General features: G+C 45.6%; 1 protein-coding gene across 1 annotated transcript in view; it reads right to left on the bottom strand.

Annotated features, from left to right (window-relative positions):
- Nucleotides 1-6,518: 6,518 nt before the first annotated feature.
- The window catches only part of LOC120992025 (zinc finger protein 850-like), a 205,453-nt gene continuing 190,298 nt past the window's right edge, over nucleotides 6,519-21,673 (bottom strand). Inside the window, exon 7 of the mRNA XM_040420788.1 lies at nucleotides 6,519-7,741. Coding sequence (XP_040276722.1) covers nucleotides 6,840-7,741 — 902 coding nt within the window. The 3' untranslated portion in view covers nucleotides 6,519-6,839. The remainder of the gene's footprint in view (nucleotides 7,742-21,673) is intronic.

Raw genomic sequence — 21,673 nt, 5'->3', positions numbered from 1 at the left:
ACGCACATGTGATTCCGAAACCGGAAGTGAGCCGGCATTCACTCACAACATCATATCCTGCCTGTGAACCGCATGCAGGGAGGTGGGAGGAGAATCAGGACGGCAGATAGATACTGTCACCATGATTAGAAAGGGGGAGGGGAGTAATAATAGATATATAGGTTCTTGGGCCACATATTATAGAACTGTGCATCTTAAAAACGATCTTCCCACATGTATATTAAAGGGGGTGTGTAGAGAGGCTGGATATAAACTGTATAAACATAAAATTATGTCAAAGGAACAGGCCCCCCATATTGATATATCTATCTAACTGGACCAATTGCGGTCCGATATAAGGCTGATTTACATTTGTAAAGGATAACCATAGTGTTGGCTACTGCATGAATAAAGTCAAGGAGACTAAATAAAACACCCAAAGGAAATCTGTTCATTTAGTCCCATTGGAAACACTGTTTTGAGGCGGTATATCCACTGAGCTTCCTTGCGGAGAATCCTATTATAACTTCAATGACCTGGAATTTTAGTGTACTCACGTCGCCATCATGTACCTCAAGCACATGACGTGCGATCAGTTTGTCTCTACGGTTCCTGACATCACCTAAGTGTTCCCCAACCCGTCTCCTGAGTTCACGTTTGGTTTTTCCCACGTAACTCAAAGGGCAACTACAGGTACATAGGTAGACCACCCCTTGGGTGCGACAGTTGGCAAAGTCCCGTATAGTATATGTTATTCCAGTGCTGACACTAGTAAACACTTTGGATTTTAAGATGAATGGGCAGCAAATACAGTTTCCACCACAGTTAAAAGTACCCGTTGGTTTGGGATTAAACCATGTGGTGATTCCTGTTGGTCTTTGGTAGTGACTGTGTACCAATCTGTCCTTTAAGGAGCGTCCACGTCTATATGTGATCGCTGGTCTGGGGGGGAGCACATCCTTAATATCTGGATCGGTCAGGAGAACATCCCAAAATCTACTTAGGATACCCCTAACTTTCTGATTTTGGTGATCAAAAGTGCCGATAATTCTGATGGTGTTATCTCCTTTTTTAGCATTCCGGGTCTTGTTTACTAATAGGGCTTGGCGTTCCGTTTTACTGGAGTGTAAAAATGCATCCCTCAAGACTCGATTGGGATATCCCCGTTGTTGGAATCTCTTGCACATGTCTGCTGCCTGGTGATGGAACGATTCAAATGAGGAACAATTTCGTCTGACTCTGAGGTACTGTCCTTTTGGGATACCGCGTCTAAAACTCTCAGGGTGATAGCTATCCCACCGCAAAAGGCTATTGGTGGCCGTCGGTTTCCTGTAAGTTTCGGTATGCAGTTCACCCTGACGCTTAGTAATGCGTATATCCAAAAAGGCAATCCTATCTCTGTCGCTTTCAAAGGTGAACCTGAGACCTATATTGTTGATGTTGAGGTAAGTAACAAAATCGGAGAAGGACTCACTGGTGCCATCCCATATGATAAACATGTCGTCAATGTATCTCCCCCAGAATAGGATATTCTGGGCCCATTGACGACATGGCTCATTAAACACGATGGTGTCCTCCCACCAGCCCAGGAATAGGTTGGCATAACTGGGCGCACAAGGGCTACCCATTGCCGTACCCCTGAGCTGGTGGAGGAAACGCGTCCCAAACACAAAATAATTGTGCGTCAGTATGAATTTGAGTGACTGGATAACAAAATCAGAGTGAGACTTATACTGAGTTCCTCTTGTGCTGAGGAAATATTCAACGCCTTAATCCCCCAATTATGAGGGATGCTGGTGTACAATGCCTCCACATCAATGGACGCCAACAGAACCCTATCATCTACTTGTATGTTGTCGATCTTGAGTATAAGGTCTGTTGTGTCTCTAATATAAGAGGGTAGTGCTGATACAAAGGGACGCAGAATGTTATCTACATATGTGCTGAGACTGTGAGTAATTGATCCTAACCCGGATACAATGGGGCGGCCCTTGAGGGGAGGGTACCCCTTAAGAATTTTGGGAAGTGAGTAAAAAGTGGGAATCTGAGGGTGCAATGGTACCAAAAAAGTCATCTCATCCTTGGAAATCAGACCCTTATCAAGGGCCTCTATAAGGATAGACTCCAAGTGGTCAGAGAACTCAGCTGTAGGGTTTGACGGCAGGATGGAATAACATGTTCTATCATCTAGTAGTTTAAGGCACATATTGTAATAGATAGGATGGTCCATGATTACGATATTTCCCCCTTTGTCAGATGGCTTGCAAACAATATTCTTGTCTGATTCTAGATTTTTTAGAGCATCCATCTGATCTTTACTTAAATTTATGGGCCCTTTTATATTGGCTTCCTGCAATTTCTCAAATTGGTCTATCACTAGTCTATTGAACAGATCAATCGCTGAAGTCTCCTGTGGTGGAGGCATTCTAGTGCTTTTTGGGTCGGAGATGTGTGAAAGTCTATAGGCTTTTCAACATATAACTGCAGCAATGAACGGCGAATATATTTTTCTTTTTCCACTTATATACGCCACTAAAAGATTTTCGACATATAACTGCAGCGCTGAATGGCAAAAATATTTTTCTTTTGCCACGACTACACGGCAAAAAGGGATTTACAACATATAACTGCACCGCACAAGGGCAAATAAGACATACTGTATAAATAATTCCTTGTAATAAACCCTGTTAATGGCTGTATCAAATAGCACTTGCACCCCAATAACAAAAACGGTTTGCTGGAATTACAGAGCTGTATAATGGCTATTTGGATCCCCAGTCAGTGCAGCAAGGTGTAATAGGATTGTTCCTATTACCTAGGCTGTAACCTCACCCACTGAACCCTGTTCTACATAACAGTTGTGAAATGGTTCCTCCCTATCCTTTCCCTACACCTTGTTTAATCTATCCCTGTACTTTTGAATCGCTATTTTTAGCACAATAAGGTTTTTCCTAGCATTGTCCCTAGCGCCTGCTGACATCTTTCCCTGCACTAAGTACACTGGAGAATGGCTGAATCCAAGATGGCTGAGGCTATTTATAGGGCTATGACATCACAGGGCTGGCTGCCTGCTGATTGGCTGCATGCATGGCATTGTGGGTGATCCCGCCTTCCTAGAGTGCCTTGTCCCATGTCCTCACACGTGCAGCAGCCCTTTTAAAATGCAATTCGTTACCACGAAGCACGAGGAAATTCGGATTAGGTGCGAATCAAATAAAGCCTGAAATTTGGATCAAATTAAACTTCCTCTGCTTCGATTTGCTTATCTCTACTAATAATGGCTCTGAACTAGGTTGAGAAATGCACCTAGAGGGGCATATAGTCATTGAGCCCTTGGAGTCCCTTGAGAAGTCTCTTTCCTCAAACCCCAAAGACTTTAATGCTATAGAAGATTGTGTCTGTCTCACCCCACAGACTTGACAAAACAGTCAGTGTAAGAGCAGACATTATAAGCAAGGTGGCACCAAATCAGAAACCCTTCTTAAAGAAATTAGAAAGATCATGACATGGAGAGAAACCGGTCTGCTTTACTTGTTTGAGGCTCCTTCAACATTGTTGCTGACCGACAGTCAAGGTCTAGCCTTTCCAGGAGAATGGTCTCTGAATCCAGAGATCTTCAAACAAATTGCTCAGTGGAATCAGGTTCAGTGTCAAGATGGAAACCTTCCTTTCCCTTTTTTTAGGCGGACAATCCCATGGCAGCAGATACCTTGTCCATTCCTTGGAGGTTCAGGCTGGCCTACATTTTTCCTCCAGTTTCCATGATAATTAGGGTATTGATGAAAATCAAGCTAGACCAGACAACAGTACAGCCATCATACTGTTTGGGCCAGAGAGGTCATGGTTCCCCACATGCTGGTGAGTCAAGGGTGTTACTGAGACTTTCCCCAGTGTAGACCCTTGATATGTAGAGCATTCAACTCTGCCAATATTTGTAAAGATTGAGCCTGATAGCCTGAAGGTTGCTATCTAGAGGCCTCTCTGATGTTGTCATGAAGATCCTACCACACTTTGAGCCTCAATCTGCCAAAAGATCATTTTTCCTAACTCATTCAGTTGAGTCAAGATTATAACTTAAAGGCTTCTCCTACTGCAGTTTGTGTGTGTCTAGGTGTCATGCCACGCTCTGACGATGTGCGGAGGTCGGCCAGGATAGCAGCACGAGTTTAGTATTTGTTTTGGAGCCGTGCTGGATCCGCCTCTCATCAGGTGCACTGGGTGGGGTCATTAGTTTAAATAGCATACCAGCCCAGTGCTCTGAGCAGATTATAGGAATCATTGTGGTCTTGGAAGCTAGGAAGGAAGGTTGTCTGTTCCAGCTCAGAAAGATAAGTGTGATTTCTAGTTTGGTTGTTTTGTGTCATCTCTCCCATCCAGGTTTTGTGCGAGCAGGCTGCTCCTATTTCCCCTCTTCACCATCTCAGGGAATTTAGGGTGAATTCAGCCCAGACACGGGGACACATCATACCTACCATTAAGGTCTGCATGTGGGCTGAGCAGTGCAGGGAAAGAGGTCAGGGATTAGCTAGGAGGTGACCCTTCCCCTGTCTCTCGCCCAGAGCCTGGTTGGTGGGTTATCTGTGAGTCTGAGTGCACGCCCGCCGTGACACTAGGACACTGAACTCTGCCAAGACCTGAAGAGGTTCAGTTTGACAGCCTGAAGTTTGACCAGCTTCTTTAACTATCTTGAAGCCTTTTTTATTAAATCATGAAGACCTTTGCCACACTGTTGTTTGCAATTCATAAAAAGTTCATTTTGATCCCAGCTCATTCAAATGAGTCAAGGGTGTATCTAAAGACTCCCCCTAATGCAAATTGTGTGTGTCTAGAGTACTGGACTCTGCCAGAACCTGTGGAGACTCAACCATACAACCACAAAATCAACCTAATGTTCTCTAAGACATATAGTCTAGAAGACCTTGTCGTAGCTAGGTCTCCACCTAAAGGGCTTACACAAGGATCAAGTGAATCTATTCAACTTGTATTCTATTAAGGGGTGGATTCTTGTATTCTCTTAGGCTTCCTCCAAGACAATTTTGGAAAAGGCCTTAGAATATCAATGTAAAAAGTCGAAATTTTTCCCATTCTGCAGGTTTATCCTTGTCACAATAGTCCTTGATGAAAAGATTCCTGAAAGGTTTGCTAAGGTGTAGCCTTCCATACTCAGAATCTGTGTCAAAATAGGACTTGACCTTAGTCCTAAAAGTTTTAAGATCATCTCCCTTTGAACCTCTGGAGGAGGGCCCACATAAATACCTAACCTAAAGAGGTTATTCCCATCTGGCCTTGACATCTGCCATAAGAACAGGGAGATCCTAGTCTTGTCATCAATGGGTCGGTACTTCAGATTCCTTCTTACTCCAAAGGTTTGTTCTTTGGTAATTATAATCAGGTCTCCTTCTTCCAGTGTCTGTTATGAGCTTTACTGTAATGTTGAATATCATCTCCATTCCCTAGATCTTTCCAAATGTCCTGAGATGTATTTAGCCTGGAGTAAAGAGATCAGGAAGGTTGAGAATGTTTTACTTAATTTCTGGAAGGAACAAAAAGCTCTCTTATGCACGATAGCTGCCAGGTGCCTGCTGGCGATAACTATGGTCAAACATGAGGATCAGGGGAGCCGGATGCATTGTGCGGCAGCCTCAGTCCTCCGTATTGAACTGGAGCTGCCGCATGTTAGCTCCTATGAAGCCCCTGCCTATGGCAGGGCTTCATAGAAATACATTGTAACTCTCATACACTCCAATGTTGGTGTATGAGAGAAGCAATCTGATTATTGCTTTTATAGTTCCCTATGGGAACTATAATATACTGTAAAAAAAGTTTAGAAAAAATAATTTAAAAATCAAAAAAATCACCCGCTTTCCCCAAATTGTAAATAAAAAAATGGAAACTATAAAAAAAAATACACATCATGGGTATCGCCACGTGTGAAAGCACCCATACGTTTAAACTATTAAATATTTTTCAGATCTGGCAAATGGAAAAACGAAAAAAAAAAAAAAAGGCAAAATGGTTGATTAGCAGTTTTTTGGTCTCTTCACATCCCACAAAAAATTAAATAAGGTAAAATTAAATAAAATAAATTAAAAAAAGTGAGCAAAAAAATAACCCAGAATGGTATGAATGAAAACTACAGATCATCCCTCAAAAAATGACAACTAAAACAGCTCCGTACACATAAAAATTATAGAGGTCACAATATGGCGATGAAAAGAAAAAAAATATTTTTTTCAAAGTTTTTTTTTGTATTAAAATGCAATAAAAACTATACATATGTGGTATGGCCATAATTGTACTGACCTGGAGAATGAAAGTAACAGGTCAGTTTTACCGTATAAGGAACATGGTAAAAACAAAACATAATACTGCTGCGTGATTGCGTTATTTTTTCAATTTTACCCCACATGGAATTTTTTTACATCTCCCCCTACATTGTTTGCAATATTAAATGGTGGAGTTAGAAAATGCAACTCGTCCCGCAAAAAACAAGCGCTCATACGGCTATGTAAACGTAAAAATAAAAAAGTCATGGAAAGGCAGGGAGTAAAAAATGAAAATGCAAAAAACCCTCCGGGGCTGAAAGGGTTAACTGTAAGGATTAAAATATAAGTCATGAACAGAATATATGTCTTCCTAAACAGGATTTATCAGATGTTTTATAGAAGCCGTTATGTGACATCAATTAAGCTTTTATATCCAAATATACAACCTGAAATGAAAACCATGTCTATGACCCAGTGATATATTGTTTCCTTATATTTTGGCCATATGGCTTCTCTCTTGTGTGACTTCACTAATGACCCCTAATTATGGCTTTAGAAACAAAAAAAAAATTCTCATTCTGAATGCAGCTTCTCTCATGTGTGATTCTTCTTATGTTTTAGAAGACTCGATTTATCTGAAAAAAGTTTCCCACATTCTAAACACGAATATGGCTTCTCTCCTGTGTGGCGTCTTTCATGTTTAACAAGATCTGATTTATCTGTAAAACATTTCCCACATTCTGAACATGAATATGGTTTCTCTCCTGTGTGTCTTCTCTCATGTCTAACAAGATGTGGTTTCTCTGTAAAACATTTCCCACATTCTGAACATGAATATGGCTTTTCCCCAGTGTGAATTCTCTCATGTTTAACAAGATTTGACTTCTCTGTAAAACATTTCCCACATTCTGAACATGAATACGGCTTTTCCCCAGTGTGAATTCTCTCATGTTTAACAAGATTTGATTTCTCTGTAAAACATTTCCCACATTCTGAACATATATATGATTTCTCTCCTGTGTGACATCTCTCATGTGTAACAAGATTTGATTTTAGTGTGAAACATTTCTCACATTCTGAACATGAATATGGTTTCTCTCCTGCGTGACATCTCTCGTGTCTAAAAAGATGTGATTTGCGTGTGAAACATTTCCCACATTCTGAACATGAATACGGCTTTTCCCCAGTGTGAATTTTCTCATGTTTAACAAGATTTGATTTCTGTGCAAAACATTTCCTACATTCTGAACATGAATATGGCTTTTCCCCAGTGTGAATTTTCTCATGTTTAACAAGATGTGATTTGTGTCTAAAACATTTCCCACATTCTGAACATGTATATGCTTTCTCTCCTGTGTGACATCTCTGATGTGTAACAAGATTTGATTTCTGTGTAAAACATTTCCCACATTCTGAACACGAATATAGCTTCTCTCCTGTGTGACTTCTCTCATGAATAACAAGATGTGATTTCCGTGTGAAACATTTCCCACATTCTGAACATGAATACATTTTCTCTCCTTTGTGACGTCTTCGGTGTGTAGAAAGTCCTGAGCTGTTTGTGGATTCTTTACCACAATGAAACATTTTAATCCTTTTCTGACTTGTACTTGCGGTAACAATCTGTGATTGGTCAGGAGAAGGTTCCTCATAACTAGGAGGATTATATGACAGATCTGTACTGTGAAGTCCTGGATGTACATTAAGAGTAATGAGGTTTTCTTCTGAAGAGCGCTGCATGATATCGTCATCTAGTGGTAACATGACATTTTCACATTTCATACTGGGATTTTCTGTTAAGATAAAAGTGAAAATTTGTTTTAAAGTTATTGTTTTTTTGTAAACTCCAGAGTAGACAAACTTATAACATACCAATTAGGCTGGAAGTTGATCCAGCAGGAAGGAGAAGTGTTCATTCATTTGGAATCCATTCCTGACATTGGCCAAAAAAAAAAAACTGCACTTGTGATCCCAGCCTTACAAAGCTTCTATAACTTCCTGACAAAGTCCAGGATTCTGGTTTACACCAGGTCATGACTTTTATTACATACAGTAAATAATGACTTAACAGAATAAAAAAATGGGAAAAGCCTGACCATTACTGGAAACAAGCCCTGCTCTCTGCAAACACATTTTGCCTTTCAACAGCAACTAGACATCATTTGAATAAAACAAGGAGCATCATAATTAGAGCTGGTGAAGTGGGGCCTAATGGTTTGGGGCTCGTGGAGGGAACATCACGGTTTGGATCTGGTGAAGGAAGCCATCATGATTTGTAGCTGGTGAAGGGGACCTTCATGGTTTGGAGCTGGTGATGTGGGCCATCATGATTTGGGGCTGGTGGAGGGAACATCATGGTTTGGAGCTGGTGATTTGTAGCTGGTGTGGGAACATCATGGTTTGGAGCTGGTGATTTGTAGCTGGTGTGGGGACATCATGGTTTGGAGCTGGTGATTTGTAGCTGGTGTAGGGACATCATGGTTTGGAGCTGCTTTGCTGCCTCATGGTCTGGACACCCTGCAACCGTTGGGTAAACAACTGGGCAGATTTACTAATCCTGTTTAAAACGTACAGAGTAAATCTAGAGATGCTCCACATTTATCACAGGAGCTTGGGCTGGAGGACAGATCTGCTGCACAGCTACACAAGTCTGTCTACCTCTATACCACTTAGTGGTTGGCTTTTCTGTCACAATGGAGCATCGTAAGCCCCGCCCCTGCAGAACCTGCCTGTTGTTTCTATATGTGGAACCTTAAAATCGCCCCTTTTTTGGACAGATTATAAGAGCAGCACAGATCAGTCACTGGTTATCTACCAGCAAGTTCACACAGAGCAGATCAGCTGCAGACATTTCTGTGACTGTCCCGCTGCCCTGAATGTGGCTTGTAATAATCCATGCACCTGCTGCAGAAACAACCCAATACATGGAAATGTCCACAATAAATGTGCCCTGTGTGAACACGCTCTAATGCAGCTGGAACATTCTGGGACATGCAATTACTGCTAGAAGTCACACGTTCAGTCTGAAGGGGATGAGCAGATAATCGCTGAAGTGATGGACAACAGGATCACATTTAGCAATTTAAAGCCGATGCCAGACAAGAATTTTAATACAATTTTTTTCACATTTTATTGAGACACCAACGACTTAGGCTACTTTCACACTAGCATTTTGGCTTTCTGTTTGTAAGATCCGTCATTGGCTCTCACAAACGGCCCAAAACGGATCGGTTTTGACCTAATGCATTCTGTATTGAAAAGGATCCGCTATAAGAGTCTGGTGCTCCTCCATTACATGTCACTGCACACACGTGTATACACTGCACATGACGGCTCTTACCTTGTGATATAAGAGGCTGGTGCTCCTCCATTACATGTCACTGCACACACGTGTATACACTGCACATGACGGGTCTTACCTTGTGATATAAGAGGCTGGTGCTCCTCCATTACATGTCACTGCACACACGTGTATACACTGCACATGACGGCTCTTACCTTGTGATATAAGAGGCTGGTGCTCCTCCATTACATGTCACTGCACACACGTGTATACACTGCACATGACGGCTCTTACCTTGTGATATAAGAGGCTGGTGCTCCTCCATTACATGTCACTGCACACACGTGTATACACTGCACATGACGGCTCTTACCTTGTGATATAAGAGGCTGGTGCTCCTCCATTACATGTCACTGCACACACGTGTACACACTGCACATGACGGCTCTTACCCTGTGATATAAGAGGCTGGTGCTCCTCCATTACATGTCACTGCACACACGTGTATACACTGCACATGACGGCTCTTACCTTGTGATATAAGAGGCTGGTGCTCCTCCATTACATGTCACTGCACACACTGCACATGACGGCTCTTACCTTGTGATATAGGAGGCTGGTGCTCCTCCATTACATGTCACTGCACACACGTGTATACACTGCACATGACGGCTCTTACCTTGTGATATAAGAGGCTGGTGCTCCTCCATTACATGTCACTGCACACACGTGTATACACTGCACATGACGGCTCTTACCCTGTGATATAAGAGGCTGGTGCTCCCCCATTACATGTCACTGCACACACGTGTATACACTGCACATGACGGCTCTTACCCTGTGATATAAGAGGCTGGTGCTTCTCCATTACATGTCACTGCACACACGTGTATACACTGCACATGACGGCTCTTACCTTGTGATATAAGAGGCTGGTGCTCCTCCATTACATGTCACTGCACACACGTGTATACACTGCACATGACAGCTCTTACCCTGTGATATAAGAGGCTGGTGCTCCTCCATTACATGTCACTGCACACACGTGTATACACTGCACATGACGGCTCTTACCTTGTGATATAAGAGGCTGGTGCTCCTCCATTACATGTCACTGCACACACGTGTATACACTGCACATGACGGCTCTTACCTTGTGATATAAGAGGCTGGTGCTCCTCCATTACATGTCACTGCACACACGTGTACACACTGCACATGACGGCTCTTACCCTGTGATATAAGAGGCTGGTGCTTCTCCATTACATGTCACTGCACACACGTGTATACACTGCACATGACGGCTCTTACCTTGTGATATAAGAGGCTGGTGCTCCTCCATTACATGTCACTGCACACACGTGTATACACTGCACATGACGGGTCTTACCTTGTGATATAAGAGGCTGGTGCTCCTCCATTACATGTCACTGCACACACGTGTATACACTGCACATGACGGCTCTTACCTTGTGATATAAGAGGCTGGTGCTCCTCCATTACATGTCACTGCACACACGTGTATACACTGCACATGACGGCTCTTACCTTGTGATATAAGAGGCTGGTGCTCCTCCATTACATGTCACTGCACACACGTGTATACACTGCACATGACGGCTCTTACCTTGTGATATAAGAGGCTGGTGCTCCTCCATTACATGTCACTGCACACACGTGTATACACTGCACATGACGGCTCTTACCTTGTGATATAAGAGGCTGGTGCTCCTCCATTACATGTCACTGCACACACGTGTATACACTGCACATGACGGCTCTTACCTTGTGATATAAGAGGCTGGTGCTCCTCCATTACATGTCACTGCACACACGTGTATACACTGCACATGACGGCTCTTACCTTGTGATATAAGAGGCTGGTGCTCCTCCATTACATGTCACTGCACACACGTGTATACACTGCACATGACGGCTCTTACCTTGTGATATAAGAGGCTGGTGCTCCTCCATTACATGTCACTGCACACACGTGTATACACTGCACATGACGGCTCTTACCTTGTGATATAAGAGGCTGGTGCTCCTCCATTACATGTCACTGCACACACGTGTATACACTGCACATGACGGCTCTTACCCTGTGATATAAGAGGCTGGTGCTCCCCCATTACATGTCACTGCACACACGTGTATACACTGCACATGACGGCTCTTACCCTGTGATATAAGAGGCTGGTGCTTCTCCATTACATGTCACTGCACACACGTGTATACACTGCACATGACAGCTCTTACCCTGTGATATAAGAGGCTGGTGCTCCTCCATTACATGTCACTGCACACACGTGTATACACTGCACATGACGGCTCTTACCTTGTGATATAAGAGGCTGGTGCTCCTCCATTACATGTCACTGCACACACGTGTATACACTGCACATGACGGCTCTTACCTTGTGATATAAGAGGCTGGTGCTCCTCCATTACATGTCACTGCACACACGTGTATACACTGCACATGACGGCTCTTACCTTGTGATATAAGAGGCTGGTGCTCCTCCATTACATGTCACTGCACACACGTGTATACACTGCACATGACGGCTCTTACCCTGTGATATAAAAGGCTGGTGCTCCTCCATCATGGCCTCCTTGTACAGGTCCTTGTGTCCTTCTATATACTCCCACTCCTCCATGGAGAAATAGACAGTGACATCCTGACACCTTATAGGAACCTGACAACACAATGACACCGTCATCACCCAGACCCCTCCAGTGCTGTTACTGGAGAATTTCCCAGCATTCCCAGCAGTGTCACCTCTCCAGTCAGCAGCTCCATCATCTTATGGGTGAGTTCTAGGATCTTCTGCTCATGTATCAGGGGGTGAGGGGGAGGCTCTGTGATGGGGGGAGGGGTCCTGCTCCGCCCTCCTGACTCCTGGAGATGGATGATGGGAGTCACACAGTCCCCCGATGTCTTCTTCACTATTGTGTACTCCTGTGGATGGAGAGAGACACTTAGGGAATAAACCCTTCAGGGGCGATGTGCTCTCCTCCGGCCCTCTCCTCCTGGGTACAACGTGCCTACTTACCTCCTCATGGCTCCTACAACATGACTATTGGTCACTGGTCACATGACACATCACTCACCATATTGGGGGCTGATCTTCAGGTTCTCCATCACTTGGAAGGTCTGGAGGCCGTTCTCCAGGACCCTGGACTCTTCCTATCACTTCCTATGATGGATTCTCCTTCCCGATGTCTGACTTGTTACAGAATACAATAAAGAGGAGAGAAATCTAGAAAAGTTTACCTCTCCGCTCAGCAGGGAGATGATCTCCAAGGTGAGGTCTAATATTCTTCTGCTGATCTCCTTCCTGTCCATCCTTGGTGGTCATTCAGGAGAAGAGGAGAGAACTGGAGGAGCTGGAGGCTTCTAGTGCTGCAGGCGCCTTTATGAGAAGAGGAGAGGAAATCATCCAGGGGACAAGACCAGATGTCACCTCCAGAACCGCACTTCCTGAGCCTGGAGGGGCCCCGCTTCTCAGAGCCCCCACCACATGGATTCCAGGGGCCCCAACATGGAGATCTCTGGTGGCTCCACAGGAGATAAATGTCTGATAGATGCAGGTCCCACCTCTGGGCTGTGCTCAGCTGTGTCCAGAACTCCTAGAGAAGAGACTGGAGAGAGCTGAGCTCAGGCCGGGCCCCGCTCCATTCATTCTCCTCCTGGAGGCAGGGGCCCCTCACCAGGACAGTCAGGGGCCAGCGAATGATGACAACCCCCACTATCCCCACTACTCCTCCCCCATCATACTAAGCTGAGGAGCGGAGAAGGATTCCTTGTGTGTAATGGAGGAGAATCTCCAGAGGTGACATGTCTGAGCTCTCCACCACACTGTCTCCTCACAGCTCATCTTACCTGCAGGCTGGGGGAATGGCTGATACCAGAGAGAACAAGAGCCCTGACTACCGACCAGGACCTGCCCAGTATCTGCTGCACTGCCAGAGCTGAAGGACCTGGGGTGACGTCACCGTCATGTGATCAGTGCAGGGGGCGGGGCTCAGCAGTGGAGACGAAAAGAGGTGGTGAAGGACCTGTGATGATGTCACTGTCATTTGATTAATGTAGGGGGTGGGGCTCGGCAGTGGAGAGAGGAGGTGGTGAAGGACCTGTGATGATGTCACCATCATGTGATCAGTGAAGGGAGGGGTCAACTGTACAGAGTAGATAAGAAGGAGGAGGATCTGTAATTGTGGACATGTGAGGGATGATCCTGGGAGGGAAGGGATGCAAATGAGCTTTTAACAAGCTCCGCCTCTGATGCCACCAGATGTAAGGCAGCGATCCTATAAGTCAGGCATGCTCAACCTGCGGCCCTTCAGCTGTTGTAAAACTACAACTCCCACAATGCTCTGCTGTAGGCTACTAGCTGTAGGCTGTTCGGGCATGCTGGGAGTTGTAGTTTTGCAACAGCTGGATAGCCGCAGGTTGAGCATGCCTGCTATAAGTCAATGTTCAGCTCTTAAAATAAGCCTTGAGACATGACTTGGATATTAAATACGCCAGCACCTCATCTGCAGACGGCTGTTTCGGGGTGATTGCCCCTCATCAGTGCAGAGCAGAGAGGCCAATATCCAAGTCATGTCTCAAGGCCTATTTTAAGAGCTGAACATTGACTTATAGGATCGCTGCCTTACATCTGGTGGCATCAGAGGCGGAGCTTGTTAAGAGCTCATTTGCATCCCTTCCCTCCCAGAATTCCAGAGGAGCATGTATGGCCTATAAGTCTCCTCACACTGACTAAGGTGCTCTCTCCCTAAGGAGAGTTAGTTCCCCCAGGGATGATCCTTGTATGGAGAAAGCATTTTATTATTTCTTTCCTACAGAACTGGAAAAATGCTGGGAGTTGTAGTTCTTGCCTCTGAAACCTCCAATAACAGCCTGGAGTGTTACCTCTGAGATATCATATAACATTCTGTACTCTTCTCCTCTGATATATAACAGTCTGGACATTGTGAGAGTTGTAGTTCTCTCCTCTGGACATGCTGGGCGTTGTAGTTCTCTGATATTACAGTCTGGACATTGTGAGAGTTGTAGTTCTCTCCTCTGATATATTATTGTCTGGACATGCTGGGGGTTGTAGTTCTCAGATATAACAGTCTGGACATTGTGAGAGTTGTAGTTCTCTCCTCTGGACATGCTGGGGGTTGTAGTTCTCTGATATAACAGTCTGTACAGAGCTGTGGTCACCTCTCTAGAGTCTCCTATGGACGACATAAAAGACTGAGATGTAATTGTTCCCGGAATGCAGGTCTGAAGAGGAAGCCCCTGATGGAGAATTCAGGATAAACTGTTTCCTCCTCTGAGGAGGAGAAGAATAAAGAGGGGAATATTCATTCTAAGGGAAGAAAGTAACAAAGAGATTGTTCATGTCCGACCGGTTGGGGGACCCGGATGAGGACCAGGGGGTCTCCACCTGTAGGGTTCTAGGGCCTTCAAAGTGGTTGAAGCTTTGAAAAAAGCTATGATGGCCGAATGCAAACGTCCTGGAAATGATCCAGTTCAGTCCGGATTCACTATAGACGGCCTCTCCTTACTGAACAGGTCTTCTCCTGCCTAATGTGGGAAGCTGGTCTGGGTTGGGGACCTACACCTCTACTCAAGAGCTGCTGTACCTGAGAGAATAAGGCCAAACAGTCATCTGCTCAGTTTTCTTCTGTGGAAGTGTAGACGTCATCAGATCTTTTATCTGCATAAAGTGAATCATCTATTGAGGTGAATGTGTCTGCCCTCATCGGAGCACAAAGTACTCAGCTTCAGGCCTGTATAACTTAAGTCGTGGCTAACACAATGGTCAGTCACGTAGGGAACAAGCCACGTGTTGCAGATGAATGACGTCGCAACGGTGGAATAATGGTGTTCAGCAGACAGGTTTAGAAGTCAGCAAGATTCCCACCAACAGGGTGTGACGGGTGTAACTTCTCAAAGTATCATCGTGATTGGTGAACACACATCCAAATAACACTCATAATTGCATAACACTGAAGCCATACTTTGCATTATTCATTATGGCTAATTGGGCTACTGCTAACACAAACACATTTTATCTTATCTTAACATAAAGCTACTAACTTCAAAATTTTTGGGCAAGTCACTCAAATTGGCAGGCGGCCAGTCGCCATCTTCTTATTGTGCACTAAGAAATTTAAACACAAAATACAGTCTTGAGCAAAATACAGTCAGAGTCTCCAAAATGGCTACCACAGAAAAGCTGAAAGTTCCTTCATCACTTACATAGTGGGTTCCTCTGCCTAAAGTTTATACATTTATAGGATATAAAGTTTTGACTGAGTCATTTGAGATGGCTGCATATTTTATAATCTCAGCTAAGGTAGTCCTACTCCTGAGTGAGGAACAAGGCCTTATGCTCCTGCATTTCACAGCCCATCTGTTTAGGATCTCCTCAGCTATTTTGACCCTTACACGGTGGTGTCCTTTATAGCTTCTTCCTTAAGAATAAAGAGAATTTCTTTGGTCCCATACCTGGATTACTTACCACCTTCAGACTTCTGGCCAGTTATTTGAGGGTTTTAGGCCTCAGGTAAGTAGTTGCAGAGGTAGTGTCACGGTCCCTCCCATGACAGAGGTGAGAGGATCAGAGAGACTGGTGGCACGTGAGGGTATCTGACAGTCGCTCTGTTTTTTCCTTTCAGTGTTATGATTTGTTGTTCGCTTGTGTGTGTTGTTGTTTAGGCCTCAGAGACACTCTGGTTCCTTCATCTGGAAAGAAAGCAATAGTCTCATTCCCGCCACCATTCCTAGGTCCTTCCAGGGTCTTCAGGGACTAGGTTCCAGTGTATAAGTATTTCCACCTTCAGGGTCTACTCCTACTGGCAGGAGTCAGGGAGAGGTCTAGGGATTCCTAGGAGGTCACCATCCCTCTCCCTTAGCTTTGAGGCTTAGACTCTGGTCTATTCCTTATGTGTGTCATTTGGTGTTATCCCCTCCCCATTACCCATGACTAGTGAAGGACGAACATCGGCCGGGACGATTCGTGAACGATCAATTATTCGTGAACCGCACGTTCGTGGTGGACCCCATTGATTTTAATGGCAGGCAAAACTGAAAAACCTTCAGGTCATATTTGCAGCCACCAAATACTTACTAGAAGTGCACAAATAGTCCCACAACATGGACAGGGACATACCAGAGGGGGATGAATGGCAAAATTTTTAATCAGGGGCCATTTTTATGCGTCTCAAAGGGAAACTCTCAAAAATGTGCCCTGCTGGAGCCTAGAAGATTTTTATTTTAGGCCACGGGAGTACAGGTCCCAAATATTAGGCATTCACCTGACAGAAAAGGCCTTTTATGCTGCTGTATATACATAAGACAAGGACCATTCTTTGTTCTGGGTGGTGGCAGATATGTGTGGCCCGGCATGAGGAAATTCTATTAGACGTGGTCGTCACAGGTGTTGAATTCCTCTGAGATTCATACCTCATTTATTTTTAGAAATGTGAGGTAGTCATGAGCTAGGCAAGTGCGCTTATCGGTCACGATATCCCCTGCTACGTTGAATGTCCTTTCGGACAGGACACTCGACGAAGGGCAAGCCAAGAGTTCCATGGCAAATTGTACCAGCTCTGGCCACAGGTCAAGCCTGCACACCCAGTAGTCCAGGGGTTCCTCTCTTCTCAGATGGTCCACATTGGCTGTTAACCCGATGTAGTCGGACACCTGTCAGTCTTGGCGTTCCCTGAGGCTGGATCCGGAGGACAGCTGTCGATGGGTTGCCTGTAAGAATGATCTCATATCCGTTGTGACCAACACATTTTCAAACTACCCTCTTCTTGCAGGTGTGGTAGGATTGGTTCCCGCAACTGTTTCTCTGTGGGTGGAAATTCCTCTGCCAGCATCCGCAACAGCAGAATGCAGCATCTCTCACAGCAAGGCTGGGGAATGCTGCATTCTGCCATCCCTCTGTGATGCTGGTAACATGTCCGCCATTTTGTGTTTGTACCTGGGGGTCTAAATACGTTGCCACCCAGTACTGGTTCTTGCCCTTTATGCTTTTTATACGGGGGTCCCTCTGCAGACAGTGGAGCATGAAGGCCCCCATTTGCACTAAATTGGAAGTGGTGGAGTGCCCTGGCTACTGCTCATCACCCAGAAGAATGTCGTCCTCGGTCTCCTCCCCCCAGCCACGGACAACACAATGGATTCCTGAAAATGTTGAAGTCCCTTTCACAGCCTGCTCCTCTTGCTCCTCCTCCTCCTCCTCCCCCCAGCCACCATCCTCCTCTGACTCCTCTTCAGACTCCTGCTGACTTGTCTCAGATGGAGTAGCCCCCCCCTGGGAATTCATTTAGCATTGCGACTTCCTCATCTTCCAGCTCCTGCTCCTCGACGGTTTGATCAATGACACAACATAATGCACGCTCCAGAAAGAAGGCGTAAGGTACAATGTGCCCTGGCTGCAACTGACCTGTTTGGTGATCTCATCAAACGGCCGCAGAAGTCTGCATGCGTTGCGCATAAGCAGCCACTGGAGCGGTGAAAAGAAACCAAGCTCCCCAGAACCTGTCCTGCTGCAGAGTTTGTACAGGTCGTTAACGGCACGTTGCTGCTGAAGCAGCCTATCAAGCATATACAAGGTGGAGTACCAGTGCATCGGGCTGTCACAAACCAGACGTCTGATGGGAAAGTGGTGTCGCCGCTGAACGTCAGCAAGGCGAGCCATGGTCGGGTTAGCCACTGATTGGCCTGTGACTGCAGAGCTGAAAGCAGTAGAGGACCGGTGTTGTTCTTGGCTTCCAGTCACAACATCTGCAGCACAGCATGGCAACATCTCACCTGGCACGTCGAATAGGTTCTGGGGAGTTTGGGGGCGCAGCGGAAGAGGCGGTAGCAGTGGAAAAGGAGGAGTCAGCCAAGGAGGAGATGGAGGATGGAGTAGGAGGAGGAGAAGAAGAGGCAGGACTGCATACAATCTGTGGCGGTAACACCAAATCCACACGGGAGTCACGGGTTACATGCTTGACGGCCATCAGAAGGTTCACCCAGTGGGCAGTAAAAGTTCTGCACCTTCCCTGCCCGTGTTTGCTAGACCATGTGCCTGTGGTCAGATGTATCTTGGCACCGACACTGTGTGCCAGAGATATATTCACTTGCCGCTGAACATGGCCATATAGCTTTGGGATGCCCTTCTGGGAGAATTTTTTTTTTTCGGGGACCTTCCATTGCGGTGTGCCAATGGCCACAAATTTTCTAAAGGCCTCCGAGTCCACCAGTTTATATGGCAGTAGTTGGCAGCTTAGACAAGCCGGTGGTCAGCTGTTGGGCAACAGGGTTATCCGGCGTCATCAACTTTTTACATTCGAACATTTGGGCCATGGAAGCCTGCCTTTTGCCAGATGAACATGACGATGGTGCGGTGGAAGGTGTAGTGGAGGACAAATGGGAGGAGAGAGGAGAAGAGGCAGGACGTGGAGCACCGGGAGTGTGGCTTTGTGGGTTCTGACAGTGTTGCTCCCACTGGGCTCGGTGATGGGAGGCCAGGTGCCTTCTAAGGCCTCCTACACACGACCGTTGTGTGCACCCGTGGCCGTTGTGCCATTTTCCGTTTTTTTTCGCGGACTCATTGACTTTCAATGGGTCCGTGGAAAAATCGGAAAATGCACCGTTTTGCAGCCACATCCGTGATCCGTGTTTCCTGTCCGTCAAAAAAATAACCTGTCCTATTTTTTTGACGGACAACGGTTCACGGACCCATTCAAGTCAATGGGTCCGTGAAAGAACACGGATGCACACAAGATTGGCATCCGCGTCCGTGATCCGTGGCCGTAGGTTACTTTCATACAGACGGATCCGAAGATCCGTCTGCATAAAAGCTTTTTCAGAGCTGAGTTTTCACTATATTTCCACAGGCCAAGGATCTCTTCTCTGTATATAGAACATAAGTGCCATAAGGTTCAAGAAACTACCTCTGCAACTACTTACACAAGGCCTAAAACCCTCAAATAACTTGCCAGCAGCCTGAACCAAAGAAATTATCTTTATTCTTAAGAAAGGACACCACCGTATAAGGGTCAAAATAGCTGAGGAGATCCTGAACAGATGGGCTATAAAATGCAGGAGCATAAGGCCGTGTTCCTCACTCAGGAGTAGGACGACCTTAGCTGAGATTATAAAATATGCAGCCATCTCAACTGACTCTGTCAAAACTTTATATCCAATAGATGTATTAACTTTAGGAGGAGGAACCCACTATGTAAGTGATGACGGAACTTTCAGCTTTCCTGTGGTAGCCATTTTGGAGACTCTGACTGTATTGTGTTCAAGACTGTATTTTGTATTAGAATTTTTTTGGGCTTGACCCACGTTTGGTGGGAATCTTGCTGAGTTAAAAACCTGTCTGCTGAACTCCATTATTCCACCATTGCAATGTCATTCACCTGCAACACGTGGCTTGATTCCTTGCGTGACTGATCATTGTGTCAGCCACGACATAAGTTATACTGGCCTGAAGCTTTGTACTTTGCACTCCGATGAGGGCAGACACATTCACCTCAATAGATTATTCACTTTATGCAGATGAAAGATCTGATGAAGTATACACTTCCACAGAAGAAAACTGAGCAGATGACTTGTTGGCCTTATTCTCTCAGGTACAGCAGCTCCTGAGTAGAGGTGTAGGTCCCCAACCCAGACCAGACCAGCTTCCCACATTAGGCAGGAGAAGACCTGTTCAGTAAAGAGAGGCGGTCTATAGTGAATCCGGACTGAACTGGATCATTTCCAGGATGTTTGCATTCGGCCATCATAGCTTTTTTCAAAGCTTCAACCACTTTGAAGGCCCTAGAACCCTACAGGTGGAGACCACCCAGGCATCATCGTGGTCCCCAACCGGTCGGACATGAACAATCTCTTTGTTACTTTCTTTCCTTAGAATGAATATTCCCCTTTTTAGGGTCTTCTCATATTAGAGATATTGTTTTCCGGTATTGAGTTCCATCCTAGGAGCTCAATACTTCATTACCGGAAAAGAACTGATCAGTTTTATCCCCATGCATTCTGCCGGATTCCTCTGCCGCAAGTGTGAAAGTACCTTTATTTTTCTCCTCAGAGGAGGAAAACAGTTTATCCTGAATTCATCATCAGGGGCTTCCTCTTCAGACCTGCATTCCTGGGAACAAGTTGGGTAGGGCTCCCGCAGCTCTCAAGCACACGGATCATTCTGATCTCCCTCTCTGCCTTGCGCTTTCCTTACCTGCACTCGCGACCACGCCATCGGCTTCCTTGCACGTGTGGCACACTCACGGTCTCGCACGGTGTGGCTGTTTCGTCTGTCTGTTAGTTAGCCACCCTGGTCTCTCGTTCACCGCTTCTATTGTCGCAGTTACAGGGTGTCTGCCTCCAGCGTTCTCTACCCTACCGGCTATGCTCCCTTGGATCCGTCTGTCTGGCACTCAGCTGCCATGTTGTACCAGCATTGCCAGGAGGAATAATGGAGGGATAGCAACAGTTCTGTTAAAGCATAGCTATTTTACTGGAGAGCGGTTCTGTTAAAAAAAAAAAAAAAAAAAAAGTGGTCTGTTGTGCTTGGGTGAGCTGGTTTTTGTGTTACTGTTGCATTCATGCCTTGGTTCGTATTCACTCAGCTTGGTCTCCTTGCCTTTGCTAGCCAAAACAATCTGCTTTGATTTACTTCAGCTGAAGCCAATAATTCAATAGGAGTGAGTTCCTACTAGGTATAAGGAAGTTTTACTATTCACTTTGTATGTTTTGGTGAAGGGTCATGATTAGCAAAATGAAATTTGTCCCCGTTCCCGCATTAACGGTACTCAGGCCGGCGCCGCTCCCCTGGTGGCCCTCGCCTGTACGAGGGCTGCAGGAGCAACCAGCTTCAGGGCTCCCACAGTTACTGCTCCAGTCCAGCCAGTGACCATCATCCTCTGGCCAGCAGAAATGACAGGTACTTTAGTCTGCAGTCGGTCTCAAGTTGGAGCAGGCGCTAGGGCTCAATTACATTGTTTCGCCACTGCCGGAGGCAGCAGTCTGGCAGTCCGTGAATGTGAGTACAGTCGCCTTTTTACACTCGGGGCTTTCTGGCGAGGGTCGTCTTCTTTCCCCTCACGGTTGATCAGTTCTCATCACTTGGTAGATTCATCTGGC

This window comes from Bufo bufo, chromosome 2 (genome assembly GCF_905171765.1).
Source record: "Bufo bufo chromosome 2, aBufBuf1.1, whole genome shotgun sequence".
Classification (NCBI taxonomy): domain Eukaryota; kingdom Metazoa; phylum Chordata; class Amphibia; order Anura; family Bufonidae; genus Bufo; species Bufo bufo.
Note: the sequence above shows the minus strand (reverse complement) of the source record. Positions and strands in the feature narration are given on the sequence as shown.